Source organism: Myotis yumanensis, unplaced genomic scaffold (assembly GCF_028538775.1).
Source record: "Myotis yumanensis isolate MYYU_CA2020_CCGP unplaced genomic scaffold, mMyoYum1.0.hap1 SCAF_3, whole genome shotgun sequence".
Lineage (NCBI taxonomy): Eukaryota > Metazoa > Chordata > Mammalia > Chiroptera > Vespertilionidae > Myotis > Myotis yumanensis.
The window spans coordinates 201,632,410-201,648,694 of NW_027223754.1; the positions used below are offsets into that span (position 1 = coordinate 201,632,410).

General features: G+C 43.8%; 1 protein-coding gene across 6 annotated transcripts in view; it reads right to left on the bottom strand.

The window, feature by feature from the left end:
• Nucleotides 1-16,285, bottom strand: part of SLC41A2 (solute carrier family 41 member 2) — an 83,201-nt gene that overhangs the window by 41,900 nt on the left and 25,016 nt on the right. For 5 of the 6 annotated variants that reach the window (XM_070410948.1, XM_070410953.1, XM_070410952.1 and 2 more), the window contains exons 3-5: nt 11,102-11,209; nt 4,178-4,249; nt 2,887-3,031 (exon numbers count right to left, since the gene is read on the bottom strand). In XM_070410948.1, the coding sequence (XP_070267049.1) occupies nt 2,887-3,031; nt 4,178-4,249; nt 11,102-11,209 (325 nt within the window). The remainder of the gene's footprint in view (nt 1-2,886; nt 3,032-4,177; nt 4,250-11,101; nt 11,210-16,285) is intronic. The other variant, XM_070410954.1, reaches the window with a different exon arrangement.

Consider the following 16,285-nt stretch of genomic DNA (forward strand, 5'->3'; position numbering starts at 1 on the left):
TAGTCCACTGTTTTCTCTACTATCCCATAAAGCCAAAATTGTTAAAAGTAGAATTGCTGGGGGGCGGGGGGGGGGGGGGGGGGGGCGCGGAGGATGGGGGATAAGGACACATACATAATACCTTAATCAATAAATAAAATTTTTTTAAAAAGTAGAATTGCTGTCTTGCTTCAAAATAATGTCTCATATCTTATATTCTGGAGGCTTTTTCAATCTATGGACTTACCTTTCCCATAATACCAATGAAGAACAAAAAAAGCAACAGCAGAAGAAGTTTTCAAATGTATTATGCAATAATCAATCAAGATGTGATCGTGCAGAATTTTTTTCAAAATCAGCACATTTAAATATCTACATGGAAAGTTCTACTACAGAATGCCATCTATATAATTTCAGCTGAAAAAAAAAACATTTTGTCATTTGGACCAACGGAAAGAGCTAAGAGTCATCAAATAGGTTTTAATTCTGCGTTTTCTGTGAACATGCTGACGAAATTAGACAAGTCAACTTACTTGAGTCAGTTTTCTCACCTACAAAAGGTGGTTAATAGTATCTGTTCTACATATATTGATTGGGTTATAAAGGTTAAGTTATCATAAAATTAGAACATATTGTTCAAAGTAAGAAGCACTGAACATGTATTTTTAAAATTGGAATTTTTATGGTTTTGAAAATTCTAGGCAGTACATACATGTGCTAGACTGAAATTTTTTAATAATTCTCTCTAAATAAAACAAAATTAGAAAGAAACAGAAGCAAATGAGCCTAAATAGAATGCTAATGCTTTAACATTTCTTTAACCAGAAATGCATTTTCTAATGGCTTAACTTCACTCTCCTTTGGTCAGTGTTGATGCTACCCAATTCTAGTATTTCTATACAGTCATACACCACTTAATGACAGGGGTACATTCTGAGAAATGCATTGTATTTCTATACAGTCATACACCACTTAACGACAGGGATACATTCTGAGAAATGCATTGTTAGGCAATTTCGTCACTATGTGATCATCATACAGAATGCATGTGTACAAACCTAGATGCTATAGCCTACTGCACACCGAGGCTGTATGGTATAGCCTATTGCTCCTAGGCTGCAAGCCTATACATCATGTTACTGTACAACACAACACGAGATTAAATCAAGCACAAGAGAAAATGATGCAGTTGAAACATGGTAAACATTAGATGTATGAGATTGCTGCCCAAGAAACACATCATACTGTTTTACAGTAATTTTTTATAAGTAGAAAGAGCAAACTCTAAAATAATGATAAATAATACAGTAAATACATAAACCAGTAACATAATCATCTATTATCATTATCAAGTATTATGTACTGGACATAATTGTATGTGCTATACTTTTATTTTTTTTAATATATTTTTATTGATTTCAGAGAGGTAGGGAGAGGGAGAGAGAGAGAGAAACATCAATGATGAGAGAGAATATCATTGATCGGCTGCCTCCTGCATGCCCCCTAGTGGGAATCAAGCCTGCACACTGGGCATGTGCCCTGACTGGAAATCAAACCATGAACTTCTGGTTCATAGGTTGACACTCAACCTCTGAGCCACACTAGCCAGGCTGTGCTAATAGTATACTGGCACATATGATTGGCAGCACAGTAGGTTTGTTTACTTCAGCATCATCACAGACATGCGTTGTGCTAAAACATTACAATGACCATGACATCACTTGGCAATAGGAATTTTTCAGCTCCATGATAATCTTATGGGACCACTGCTGTATATGTGGCCCATCACTGACTGAAACGTCAGTAAGCAGTGCATGACTGTATAGACCAGAAACTACTCCTGATACAATTAAGTACTAAAACGAAATGTTTGAAAATATTTTAGAAGTCTTTTTTAATAGATTTTTATTGATTTCAGAGAGAGGAGGGTGGAGAGGGGGAAAGGGAGATAGAAACATCAATGAAAGAAACATTGAACAACTGCCTCTTGCATGCCCCCTACTAGGCATTGAGCCCACAACCCAGGCACGTGAGCTGACCGGGAATCAAATCAGTGACCTCCTGGTGTTTGGGACATGATGCTCAACGAACTGAGTCACACTGGCTGGGCAAGAAGTCAAGTCTTAATTATAATTAAATTCTCTTAAGTTCTGAGAAAGAACCTAGCCAAAAAGTTAGCTTCATTATATGATCACCTAGCAAGAGAATCTTCTTTTGAACTTTGCTGGTGATATAAGGGTGAAAAGATGATGATTATAAAATAAAAAGAACCAAGTCTTTATGATTATGAGTCCATAAATAATCTAGTTATCCAGTGTGAAGTTCATATTAATTACTAAATATTTTTAAAATGATATCCCAACTGAAAATTTCTCATGTAGTTAGTTTTTTACAACTTCTGGCTCTCTCAAGTTCAACAGCCAACAATCTGCTATGTTAAGCTTACGGTTATATTTGTATTGCCACAGAGATAGTGCAGAGTTTTCTTTGAAATCTGAAAACTTGAAAAAATTTCAACAGAGAGACTGCCTTTGGAACTCAGGATTCTTGGAATCCTTGTTACTCAAAGGACAAGCCAGTAAAATCCTCAGCATGATTTTCCGGAAAGAAGTTTCTCAATTAAGTTAACTTAACAGAAACAAATGAGTAACTCGGCTATGCTCCTGATCTTGTTTGAGAACTGTCCCAGGGTACCTACGGCCAGGAGACAACTCCAAAAGCCTGTTCTGCACTCAGGTTTACACATAATAACTATAAATATATCTGAAATAAGGTATTTTTAAAGTTTGTAGACAACTTGTTGATGTTTTTTTTTTATTATGAACACATACCATTTAAACAAAAATAGGCATAATATTGGGAAATGAAAGTAAAAGACTACAAGTGGGCGCTTGTAAATGTACTTACCCTGCAGAAGAGAGGCGATGAAGGCAGTTGCTACGCTGCTGGAGCACAACAGTATGGAGTGATCAAGGTAGTATTTCCCCTCTGGGATCCAGCCCAATATAACTGCCGCCACGGCTGCTAGAAAACCGACGACTGTTGCTTGAACCTAAAAAAAATTTTTTTATAAAATTTAATGGAATTATTCATTTCACAAACACACCTGTAAGTCTGATTACATAAATGTGCATATGAGAAGTCAGAGGAAAGTATGGCTATTAGTAACTGAGCTGCCTTTTAGAGAAGCCACGATATTTTAGTTTTAATATTCTCTAAGGCGGTGGGTTCTCAAGCTGTCCAGGTATGGAAGAGGGTCCAGGGATCTGTTTTTAACAAGCATCTCAGTGACTTTCATGATGTAATCCACAGATCATCTAAGAAAATAGCGACTTTAGGGCTGAAAAGTCTACAACCCAAAAAGTGAAGCCTGACGCCAAAGGCAGTGTTGGCAAGAGAGTGGGTTTTATAATCCAAAGAGTTTGACTCCTCGCTACACCACTTACTCTTGTGGCAAATTATTCAAATTCATTTATTCAACAACTATTAATTTAGCGTCTATTATGTACCAGGCACTATGGTTGGTGTTGGGCTACCACAGTGGTCAAAACAGGTTTATTCCCTGCTCTTAAAGAGCTTTGGTTGGTGGACATTAAACCATAACCTTACATGTAATCACCATCATGATTAATGACATACAAACTTTAGTTCCTACCCGGCCGGTGTGGTTCAGTGGTTGAGCGTCAATCTATGAACCAGGAGCTCACAGTGTGATTCCCGGTCAGGGCACATGACTGAGTTGTAGGCTCAATCCCCAGTAGGGGGCATGCAGGAGGCAGCCAATCAATGATTCTCTCTCATCAATGATGTTTCAATATCCCTCTCCCTTCCTCTCTGAAATCAATAAAAATATATTTTTTAAAACATATATATATTTTTGGGACATCCTATATTTTTGTACAGATATTAAACTCAAACTCTGTCTCTCTTATACACTTATGACAGAAAATATTTTGTATATTTATATTTTTATATTGTATGTTTTTTATATTTAGAAGTACATAATTTCTAGAGAAAGAAAACTTTCAAAATCATTGATATTCATTTATTCTATCCCTTTTTTGCAGTAGTAAATTATCACTTGGGGGTCCCCTGAAACAATTAAATGGTAGACTTAACTAAAATTTATTTCATTCTTACAGGTAACAACCAAGATCTGTAAACCCAAGATCTATAAATAAATATGTGTATCACTTACCTGTTTTAAAGCCAAGTTGCCAATTATTAGGTTCCACTTTTCAATGGGTGAATCCATCTTCCCAATATTTACCTGTTAAGGTGGATATTTTCAGGTATCACTGAATAAGCTATATGCTCTCTATTCTATTTAAACAGCATAATAAGTCTTAAAGCCAAAGATAAATCTTTAGTAAATCTGATGAGCTCACATTGAACTTTAAATATAATTCTTAGTTAGCTACTCTTCTTACATCTCACATTCAGCTTGCCTGAGATGTTTCAGAAAAATTTTTAGCTTACTTACTAGCACACAAGTGGACTAGCTAGTACTACCCACCTTCCCAGTGATGTTATTTTACAACTAACACCATCAAGTGCATCCTAACATGCCAAATTTTGTGTGTGTGGGCCCAATACAAGTACATAATTTTCAGTTGCCAGCATATAATTTCACATCATGAAACTAATATGATTTGAAGAATTATTGACCAAATAATCCAGATATAAACAAATCATTCATAGGGACATAATTTACATTTGAGTCATGACTAACACTGTTAATAATAAAAAAAATCATTCAGTTCAATATGAATTTTGATCATGTATCTCACTATTAAAGTTTATATATCTTTCTGCTAAATGGAAGAATGCACTCCAAAAAATATTATTATTCACATATTTAATTATGCTATAAGCCAAATCATTTTATCAACCACTTAGGATTCATAAAATGTATATGCAAATCTGACAAGTTTTCTAATGCAGCATTTTAGAAAACAATGAGCAATCGTTATTAAAAATACTATACAGAGCCAGATTTCAATTATTCATTATCTGCTTGGTCACAGAAGATAGGTGAAAGGGTAAAGTGCAAAATATATAAGGGTATTACATACTTATGGGTAGCTTTAACTATGGTCAAACTGGCTTCACACCATTCGGTTACGTGCTACACCAACCTTTCCTGTATCAATCTAGAAAACAGATCCTGTTGTCTAAACTCACTCTGGACTGCAGTCTCAAAGTATCCAGCAAATGCAAATATTAATATTTCTCAGTGTTTTGGAATAATTATTCATTCTGTCTTAATTTGTACACTTCTTTTCTAAGCCTGGAAATCTAAACTGTCAATACCATTATTTGGAGCTTTAGTTTTTCTTTATTTTAGAAGTTTTACAATTTGAATTGCAAGTCTAACTTACCATTATTAGGGACAGAGGTCCTGCCAACTTCTTCATATCCCTCCACTGAAATGTAAGCTCAATGAGGGCAGGATCATTTTGTTTTGTTTGTTGCTGATTCCCTAGCACACACAGCAGTGCTTGGCATATAGCAAAGACTCAAAAATATTTTCAAGCCCTGGCTGGTTTGGCTCAGTGGACAGAGCATCGGCCTGCGGACTGAAGGGTCCCAAGTTCCATTCCGGCCAAGGGCACATGCCTGGTTGCGGGCTCAATTCCCAGTAGGGGGCCTGCAGGAGGCAGCCAATCAACGATTCTCTCTCATCATTGATGTTTCTATCTCTCTCTCCCTTCCACTCTGAAATCAATAAAAATATATTTTAAAAATACAGTTTTTTAAAATTAATGAATTAAAAAGGTAGAATGTTATAAAATAATATCAGAAAATCAAGAGTTCTCTGAGAAGAGGTTTAAGGCAACAGAAGTCCATTTTGGCTATAGTGGGAAAGTGCTTATCAAATTGTGTTAGGCAATCTGCTTCTGGGAAATAGTTTCACAGGCTTTTAAAAAAATACTATCTTTAGGACAATGGATAACATTTTGACTCATTTATATCTAGCATTCAGAAGCAGGAAATTTCAGACCTCAGGTAATAGCACCCAACAATTTGTAGAACCACTGAACTTGGCTTACTTTCCAATTACATACTGCTGTTATGTATTTATAATAATATCTTCTATAATAAATATCTACTGTTGAAAAGATAAAAATCCAGGAAAAATTACTCAAGTTAAATATTTTTTAAGCCTCACCTGAGAATATGTTTTTATTGATTTTTAGAGGGAGAGGGAGAGGGAGAGAGGAAGAAAGGGAGAGAGTGAGAGAGGGAGAGAGAGAGAAAGAAAGAGAGAGAGAGAGAGAGAGAAACATCAATTGATTGGTGGCCTCCTGTACTTGCCCTGACCGGGGATGAAACCTGCAACCTTTTTGGTGTATGCTTTATACAGTAACAAGTTTTAAGGACAACTAACCTTCAACAGATTGAGGTAATAGGCTATATCTGATATCTTATGTTTTAAGTTCGCTATCTTTATACTTTCCCAAGACCTTCCTTATAATCCTATACGCTCATTTATCCTGATTCTCCTACAGATAATCATAAAAATGAGAAAAGACCCTTTAATTGAAAAAAAAGATCAAAATAATCATAGATTGGTCTTTTAAAGCTATAATGGCTTTTATTCCTTTAACAAGTGAAAATTAAAACTACATTGGAAAACTGTAAAATTTTTTAAAGATTTTTTGCACAGAGTTGAAAAGGCTGATTTTCAAACAGTGCTCGTTTTAAGTTTAAAAAATAATTACTCTTCCCTCAGGGAGTACAATTAGGAATCAGCTACAGCAATCTCAATTACACAACAGGCAACTAAGTTAAGGTCGTGGCAGGTGGGGCGTAAGAGAAAGAGAAGAGGGATTTCACGGTAGGAACTGACAGTCCAGCTGGAGAGGGGAGGCATGAGGTGATTGGCAATGTTGTTAGTAAACTGATGAGAAATATAGGTAAAAGGGAATGGCTAGAGTAAGAGAAAGTCATGAGTTTACTTTTGAATGTAGTGAGTGGTGCAGACATTCGAAAATTCAGCTCCGGAGGTCAGGAAAGAGACTGGAGACACGGGCCTGAGCCACGTGCAAGCAGTGTTGGATTACATGAAATTACTGACAGAGAACACGTAGAACAGAGTACGAAAACCTTAAGAAAATCTCAAATCAAGAGGATGAGCAAAGAAAAAGAGACCAAAAAAGTAGACTGAGAAGCAGCAAAGAAAGAGTTGGGAGAATGGGGGGAGTGTGGGGTCTCAAAGTTGAGGGTAATAAAAATTTCAAGTAGAGAACTGGCAGGGAAGAGTCCATAGGAGGTAAGACTTTAGGGACTTTGCTATTAAGAAGCCATTAATCTGGGATGTGAGGGTGACCTGGCCGCGACATCTGTCACCCCATTGATTGCCAGGGTTGACTCGGCTCATCTGGCTGGCTCAGCGGATGTCCCCTGCCTCCGTCACCAATCCAGATGCTGCCTCCGGAAGCTACACGCTCAAAGAGGACGACCTTCCCTCACGAGGAGAGGACCTGTCTCCAGTCAAGGGTGTTCGAGTAGCTGCCCTCCCCTGCTAGGACCTCCAAACGAGGTCTCGGGAAGTCATTAACCTGGAGTTGCCCTAACGGTGGACAGAGTATCAAAACAGCTGACAATGACGCTCTAGCATTCTTTAAGAATCCTAGTACTCTGCCTAGCAAACGAGACCATTCTCTAAGCAAGTAAAACACCATAAACTAGATGAATATACCATGTTAACATAGCTTGATGCCACAAGTGACTGGTTTTCCATTGACTAATATGTTTACTTTCCTCCTCTCAAATCCAGAAAAAAATTCAAGTGGCTACTCCTGGTCTTTTAGCTAATTCATCAGCCAATTCTGTCACCTCTCTCTGAAAATGAGTTCTGGTTTCCAACATGTCTTGCTCGCTACAACCGCTGTTACCACGCTGATCCAAGCCAACATGATCTCAATTTGCCTGCCTGCTTCAGTCCTTGGCCCCCTGTAGTCTTGACTCAACACAACAGTCAAAATAATCCGTTAAAAATATCTACCAGATCACATCATTCCTCTGTTCAAAATCTTCCAGTGGCTTCCCATTTCACACAAGAACCAAAGTCCTTGCAACAGCGGATAAGGTAATCTCATCCCCTGTGACTTATCCCCTCGCTCCCTTGGTCCCAGCCCTACTGGCCTCTGTGCTGTGCATCTAACACAGTGGTTCTCAGATTTTTGATGTGCATCAGAACCGTCTGGAAAGCCTGTTAAAATACAGGCTGCCGAACCAAACACCCATCATTTCTGACACAATAGCTTTGGAGTGAGGCCAAGAATTTGCATTTCTAACAAGTAGCTGACGCTGCTGATCAGAGGACCACACTTTGAGAACCATGGGTCTAACATATCAGCAACAGTCCTGCCTCTGACCTTTGGTACTACCTGGAACATCTCTATCTCAAAGAGCCTCAAAAAATAAAAGGTGACAGATGAGAAGTACATGGAAAAAGTAGTGGCTCATGGCAACAAACTAAGAAAACACAGATTATGCATCAAGTCTATGGTGTCTTAATTGCTTGGAGAACTGAATAATTCCTTCAGTTTATGACTCAAATATCTTATGATCAGTGACACAATCCTTGACCTATGGAGGCGGCAATGTCACCCTGCCTCCCCAAAGAAAGGCCAAATTACCAAAGGACTTGTATGCATGCATATTAGCATAACCAATGCACACAGACGCTGGGGCGATGGGGGCTTGCCCAGGGTGGGAATGGCTGGGGGGGGGGGGGGGGGGCGGTCAATTGGGGTAAAAGAAGACATATGTAAAACTTTAGACAAAAAAAAAAAAATTGGAGGAGGAACCAGACAACTAAGTATCATTAGAATAGTGCTCATTCCCTAAGAATGTATATGCTATTAGAGATTGAGTACTCTGTTTTAACAATGGACTGTTTTAGTATCATATTCCTGGCAAAACCATTTTTAAAAGATAAATTAACACATTTCGTACTGCTCAGGAGTTTGCTCGTGTTTCGCACGCCATCTGTTAAGGACAGCTCACGAGTGTTCTCGTTTTTCACGCCCATGGAAAAAGGAGCGAATCTAGATACTTATGTAAATTTTGTTTGGTCCCTCTTCATAGAGGAAAATGTTTTATGCAGTACCATACGTTTAAAAAGTACTAGGAACTTTAATTGTTTAATTGTTTTTGTAAATAAAAATGTTATAATTATTGAAAAACAACACCTAAAGTGCATTATGGCCGAAACCGGTTTGGCTCAGTGGATAGAGCGTCGGCCTGCGGACTGAAAGGTCCCAGGTTCGATTCCGGTCAAGGGCATGTACCTGGGTTGCGGGCACATCCCCAGTGGGAGATGTGCAGGAGGCAGCTGGTCGATGTTTCTCTCTCATCGATGTTTCTAACTCTCTATCTCTCTCCCTTCCTCTCTGTAAAAAATCAATAAAATATATTTTAAAAAAATAAATAAGTAAAATAAAGTGCATTATGGTGATTTAAATAATGTGCAGTTTGCCCAAAAACGTGCGGTCCCTGGCATATTTCTTAGAGGTTTCTATGAGGTACACAATGTGTTAAGAACTGCTACATAGTTAAAACTGAAAAATAAAAAAGAAATTAAAAATAAAAAGAAAGTCAAGGGTAGGACGATGTTAATGGAACCTGACAAGTAAATTATTAACTTGTCGGTCTTCTTTAAAAAGAAGAATATTAGCGTATTTTCTGATCAGTTAGATATAACATTTTCTGTACAAATAACTCATAATTTGGTTGTCATGTAAGCGTGAGTCGGCACACTCGTGTTTTGCTTTTGTACGAAAGTTGGATTTAGAAAATAAAATTATTTGAATTATTCAACACTAAAAAAAAGAAAGAAAGGCCCAACTAGATCACTCTGCAGTGAAAGCTACGACTGATACACTAAGCTCCTAATCAGCTTTGGAATTCTCTCTTAAATATGAACACACAAACAGACATAACCAGACGTTTGAGGAAAATACCTAATATAAAATACAGATGCCAAAACAACTAAAGTTCAAATTAAAAAACAGTAAATTCAGCCCGACCAGTGTGGCTTATGCAGGAGGCAGCTGATCAATCATTGATGTTTTTATCTCTCCCTCTCTCATCCTTGAGGTTTCTATCTCTCCCTCTCCCTTCCTCCCTCTGAAATCAATAAAAACCTTTTTTTGTTTTAAGAAAGCGCGAACTCACCTTTATCCAGTTTTAATGGTAACGTGATCAAATTAAACAACATTTAATTTGCAGCATATTCCTTTTTTAACCATATTCCCTACACTATGGCCTATTTCAAAACTAATGTTTAATCTATTATTTGAATAGAAACAAATGCTGGATAATGCGTGAGAATGTTGCTTTTAGAAATATTTTCTTTTGAGGTAAGCTAGCCAAAATTTCCACTTTTCTGCGAAGTTACCAAGTTGCATAATGCTTGTATGCTTAACTATATTTATCAGAACAAAGTTCATTTTCCAACACAATGAAACTAAAGCCACCTTTTAATTCTCATCCCAATAACCTTCTTCTCCCTTAAAGGCTGCCACTTTTGTTTTTCAAGACCTCTTCTTTACTCTCTTCTCCTGCCAAAAAGCCTCTTGGATTTGGTTCTACCGAGGTGATCCACCAGTTCTTAAAACATAACACACGTGCTGAAACCGGCTTGGCTCAGTGGATAGAGCGTCGGCCTGCGGACTGGGGGGTCCCGGGTTCGATTCCGGTTAAGGGCATGTACCTGGGTTGTGGGCACATCCCCAGTGGGAGATGTGCAGGAGGCGGCTGATCGATGTTTCTCTCTCATCGATGTTTCTAGCTCTCTATCTCTCTCCCTTCCTCTCTGTAAAAAATAAATAAAATATATTTAATTAAAAAAAAATTTAAAAAAAAAAACATAACACACGCATATTGCTGTATACTACTGCTTCTCGGGATAAGGAGGGCCTGTCATTTTCAGATCAGACAACCCAGAGGACACTCCAGGTGAACTATCAAGCAGAAATACTTAGCATAGCCCCGAGGTCTAGAAATGTATCAAACAGACAGGGGAAAAAACGTTTCCTGATACAGGTTCTCCATAACAGATGGAAACAGCATAGGTAACGTACATACACTGAGGCAGGAAAAAACTTACTGCAGTGGATAATCTAGATGCCAATGTCATTTCCAAGTTCCCTTTGAGACCAAGCAGTGCAGGAACTAAAATGAAAACTTCTGTTACTTTTTTGAACACCTCCCAGTGCTGTAAGGAAAACAAAAATAGAATTTGCTGACACTTAAAAAAAAAAACATTTCCGAACAAAGACATTTCTAAAAAATCTCAGCTTTTTTTCCAACGTTGCATTTGCATTTTGAATGACAACACAGGTCATTTAATCAGTGAACATTTAGCTTAACCCCGTTCTCCATAACTCTGAAGCCTTGAGCTACTTTAGAAGCTCCAGTTAGAGTTGGGATTGATAGCTGATAGTCACTACATCCCAAAATACATCTAGCTTGCTACACACTCCACCTTTAAAGTTTACTTTATCCCTTTTTGATGGCAAAAGTTAGTGTAACTCATGCTTAAGAGCACAGACTAAAGAACCAGGTAGCATGGGTCTGAATCTTGGTTCCAACACTAATTACAACCACCCCACAGGAAAACTACATTAATATTATTATCTAGGAGAACCAAGATGGCGGCGTAGGGAGCGGACCTGTGTGTGCTGCTCTCTCACAGCATCATTGAAACTATCAACTATGAAGTAAACAACCGCCACTCAGAACCATGGGGAAGTTGGCCCAGTGGGAGATCTACAACTGGAGGAAAAGAAAGAAGCCCAGTGAGACTGAGTGGGAGCTACGGAGGCACCAAAACCAGAGGTACGCAGTCACACGCCACGCGGGCTGCAAATGGATTCTCGGTTTTTTACGAACCCTCGAATCCTCTGGGCTTGCACGGGGCGGGTCTCTGAGGCCCCAGATCCCACAGGGAGAGGCGGCCACGGCCTTGCAGTGGTCGGAGAGCGAGGGAAGCTCTGACACGCGGCTGCTCGCCGGCACTGAGGGACAAGAAGTCCTGGTGTCCCAGGGAGGCGAGGGGCGCGGAGACGCCGCCATCGCTATTTCCTCCACGCTGGCGACTCCCTGTGACCCCGCCCTACCCTCAGGGCTGTGCCAGAGGCACAAGAGGGAACAACTGTGCTTTTACAAACTCTCAAATCCACTGAGCTGGTTCGGGCGGGTCTCTGAGGCCCCAGGCCCCAAGGCGAGAGACGGCACGGCCTTCCAGCGGTCAGGAAGCGAGGGAGGCTCTGGCGCTCGGCTGCTCGCCGGCACTGGGGGACGCAAAGTCCTGGAGTCCTGGATAGGCAAGGGGCTGCTGAGTCTCCGCCCCGGCGACTCCCTGTGACCCCGCCCTACGCAATTTACATTCCCATCTGGGCTGTGCCAGACTCACAAGTAGAAACGCCTTTGCTTCTGCAAACTTTCAAATCCACTGAGCTGGTTCAGGTGGGATCATGAAGCACCAGACCCTACGGGGAGAGGCAGCACGGCCTTGCAGCCATCAGAAAGCGAGGGAGACTCTGTTGCACAGCTGCTCGCCGGCACTGGGGGACACAAAGCCCTGGCAGAGAGTCAAGGGGCCTCGGAGACTCAGCCAGTGCTATTTGCTCCGCCATGGCGACTCCCTGAGTCTCAGCCCTAATCAATTTACATCCCCATCCAAGCTGTGCCAGGTGCACAAAAAGACCCACCTGCGCTTTTGCAGCCTATCCCAACAAATTGCAGACTTCAACTGCTCGCAGCCATGAGAGACACACTCAAGAAGCAGACCCAGGAGAACCAGGATGGCGGCATAAGGAAGAGACATGTGCGTGCTACCTCACACAACAACATCGAAACTACCAAATATCAGACAAACACCTATCATACAGAACCATGGGAAAGTTGGCCCAGTGGAAGCTCTACAACTGGAAGGAGAGAAAGAACATTGAGACTGAGTAGGATGTGACACCAAGTACAGAGCCCAACCCAACAAACTGCAGATTTCAACTCCTCGCATAGAAAGAAGCGCATTGAGACTGAGTAGGATGTGCAGAGGCACCAAGTACAGAGCCCATCCCAGCAGGCTGCAGATTTCAGCTCCTTGCATCTGGGAGGGACGCAATCGGGGGGCAGAGTCGGGTCCGGGGCCGGCCAGGGCTGGGCCTGACTCGGCCGGCACTGTGGAACTGCTGTACCAGCAAGCGCACAAACATGCCCACTGGTCCGTCTCTTGTGGGGCGCTGGGGGACAGCAGACAGGCAGTCTGTGCACTTGGTGGAGGGCAGGAGTGCTGGATGTTCAACCACCAGGAACGCCTGGAGATTTTGTCTAGTGGGGAGCCGCGGGCAGGGGACAGAGGGCCAAACTTCCTGTTTCCCGGTAAGGCTGGGATGGCCCCGGTGAGGTCGGGATGGCCCCGGTGAGGTTGAAACGGTCCCGGTGTGGTAGGGACGACCCCGGTCAGGTCGAAACGGCCCCAGTGTGGTAGGGACGACCCCAGTGAGGTTGAAACAGCCCCCGTGAGGTAGGGACGACCCTGGTCAGGTCGAAACGGCCCCGGTGTGGTAGGGACGACCCCGGTGAGGTGGAAACGGCCCCCATGAGGTAGGGACGACCCTGGTCAGGTCGAAACGGCCCCGGTGTGGTAGGGACAACCCCGGTCAGGTTGAAACGGCCCCCGTGAGGTAGGGACGACCCCGGTGAGGTTGAAACGGCCCCCGTGAGGTAGGGACGACCCCAGTCAGGTCGAAACGGCCCCGGTGTGGTAGGGACGACCCCAGTGAGGTTGAAACAGCCCCCGTGAGGTAGGGACGACCCCAGTCAGGTCGAAACGGCCCCGGTGTGGTAGGGACGACCCCGGTGAGGTTGAAACGGCCCCCGTGAGGTAGGGATGACCCTGGTCAGGTCGAAACGGCCCTGGTGTGGTAGGGACAACCCCGGTCAGGTTCAAACGGCCCCCGTGAGGTAGGGACGACCCCGGTGAGGTTGAAACGGCCCCCGTGAGATAGGGACGACCCTGGTCAGGTCGAAACGGCCCCGGTGTGGTAGGGACGACCCCAGTGAGGTTGAAACAGCCCCCGTGAGGTAGGGACGACCCCAGTCAGGTCGAAACGGCCCCGGTGTGGTAGGGACGACCCTGGTCAGGTCGAAACGGCCCCGGTGTGGTAGGGACAACCCCGGTCAGGTTGAAACAGCCCCGGTGTGGTAGGGACAACCCCGGTCAGGTTGAAACGGCCCCCGTGAGGTAGGGACGACCCCGGTGAGGTTGAAACGGCCCCCGTGAGGTAGGGACGACCCCAGTCAGGTCGAAACGGCCCCGGTGTGGTAGGGACAACCCCGGTCAGGTTGAAACAGCCCCGGTGTGGTAGGGACAACCCCGGTGAGGTTGAAACGGCCCCCGTGAGGTAGGGACGACCCCAGTCAGGTCGAAACGGCCCCGGTGTGGTAGGGACGACCCCGGTGAGGTTGAAACGGCCCCCGTGAGGTAGGGACGACCCCAGTCAGGTCGAAACGGCCCCGGTGTGTTAGGGACGACCCCGGTGAGGTTGAAACGGCCCCCGTGAGGTAGGGACGACCCTGGTCAGGTCGAAACGGCCCCGGTGTGGTAGGGACGACCCCGGTGAGGTTGAAACAGCCCCCGTGAGGTAGGGACGACCCCAGTCAGGTCGAAACGGCCCCGGTGTGGTAGGGACAACCCCGGTCAGGTTGAAACAGCCCCGGTGTGGTAGGGACAACCCCGGTGAGGTTGAAACGGCCCCCGTGAGGTAGGGACGACCCCGGTGAGGTTGAAACGGCCCCCGTGAGGTAGGGACGACCCCGGTCAGGTCGAAACGGCCCCGGTGTGGTAGGGACAACCCCAGTCAGGTTGAAACGGCCCCGGTGTGGTAGGGACGACCCCAGTGAGGTTGAAACAGCCCCCGTGAGGTAGGGACGACCCTGGTCAGGTCGAAACGGCCCCGGTGTGGTAGGGACAACCCCAGTCAGGTTGAAACCGCCCCAGTGTGGTAGGGACAACCCCAGTGAGGTTGAAACGGCCCCGGTGTGGTAGGGACGACCCCGGTGAGGTTGAAACGGCCCCCGTGAGGTAGGGACGACCCCGGTGAAGTTGAAACGGCCCCCGTGAGGTAGGGACGGCCCCGGTGAGGTTGAAACGGCCCTGGTGAGGCTCAGACGGCCCTGGTGAGGTTGAGACTACTCCAGTGAGGTTGGGACAAATAAAGGGGACCAGTATGGACTGATGAACAGGGGTAGATACAGAAGCAGAGCAACATTGAACAGAATGTTAAACTACAGTGGGAAGCCTGGGGAGGGTTGCGGGGGGGGATTAAGAGACCAACTGAAGGACTTATATGCATGCAGATAAGATTAACCAATGGACACAAGACACGGGGCGGGGGGGGGGGGGGCGGGGGGTAGGGGCCGGGGGAATGTCAAGGGGGGGAAAAAAGGAGACATATGTAATACTCTTTGTAATACTTTAAGAAATAAAAATTATTAAAATAAAAAAATAAAAAATATTATTATCTAATTTCACAAATCCTATATAATAAAAGGGCAATATGCAAATTGACCGAACGGTGGAACAACCAGTCCCTATGACCCGCACTGACCACCAGGGGGCAGACGCTCAATGCAGGAGCTGCCCCCTAGTGCCTCTGTGGCAACACTAAGGATGTCTAACTGTTGCTTAGGGCCCGCACCCCATGGGGAGCGGGGCCTAAGCTGTCAGTCAGATATCCCCTGAGGGCTCTCGGACTGCAAAAGGGCACAGGCCGTGCTGAGGGATCCACCCTCCCCAAAGTGCACGAATGTGCCTGGGCCTCTAGTGAAGAAATAAAGATTCAGAGTGGTTAAATGATGTTCCCAAGGTCAAAAAATGAGACTCAGAATTGACCTCAGGAGTTCTGAGTCATCCATGTTCTGGTCCCAGTTTGAGGTTTTGAAGCAAAAAGGTTGCAGAGCATCTATAATAATCTAATCTAATAATAGACAAACAGGGTAATTGACCGTGCCTTTGCTACACCTCCCATTGGCTAATCAGCGAGATATGCAAATTAACCGCCAACAAAGATGGCAGTTAATTTGCATATGTAGACACTAAGCGGAGCAGCGAAGGCGCTGAAGGCAGCTCCAGCCGGAGCGAAGGCCTGGGTCCCGGGTGCCGGAGGAAAACCAGTGCCGGCAGCCAGGGGAAGGGAAGGCCTATTACACAAATCTTTTCGTGACCTGACTGTGTGATTCTGGATGAGGCCTGTATCTTTCAGATCTCAATTTCTTCATCCATGAA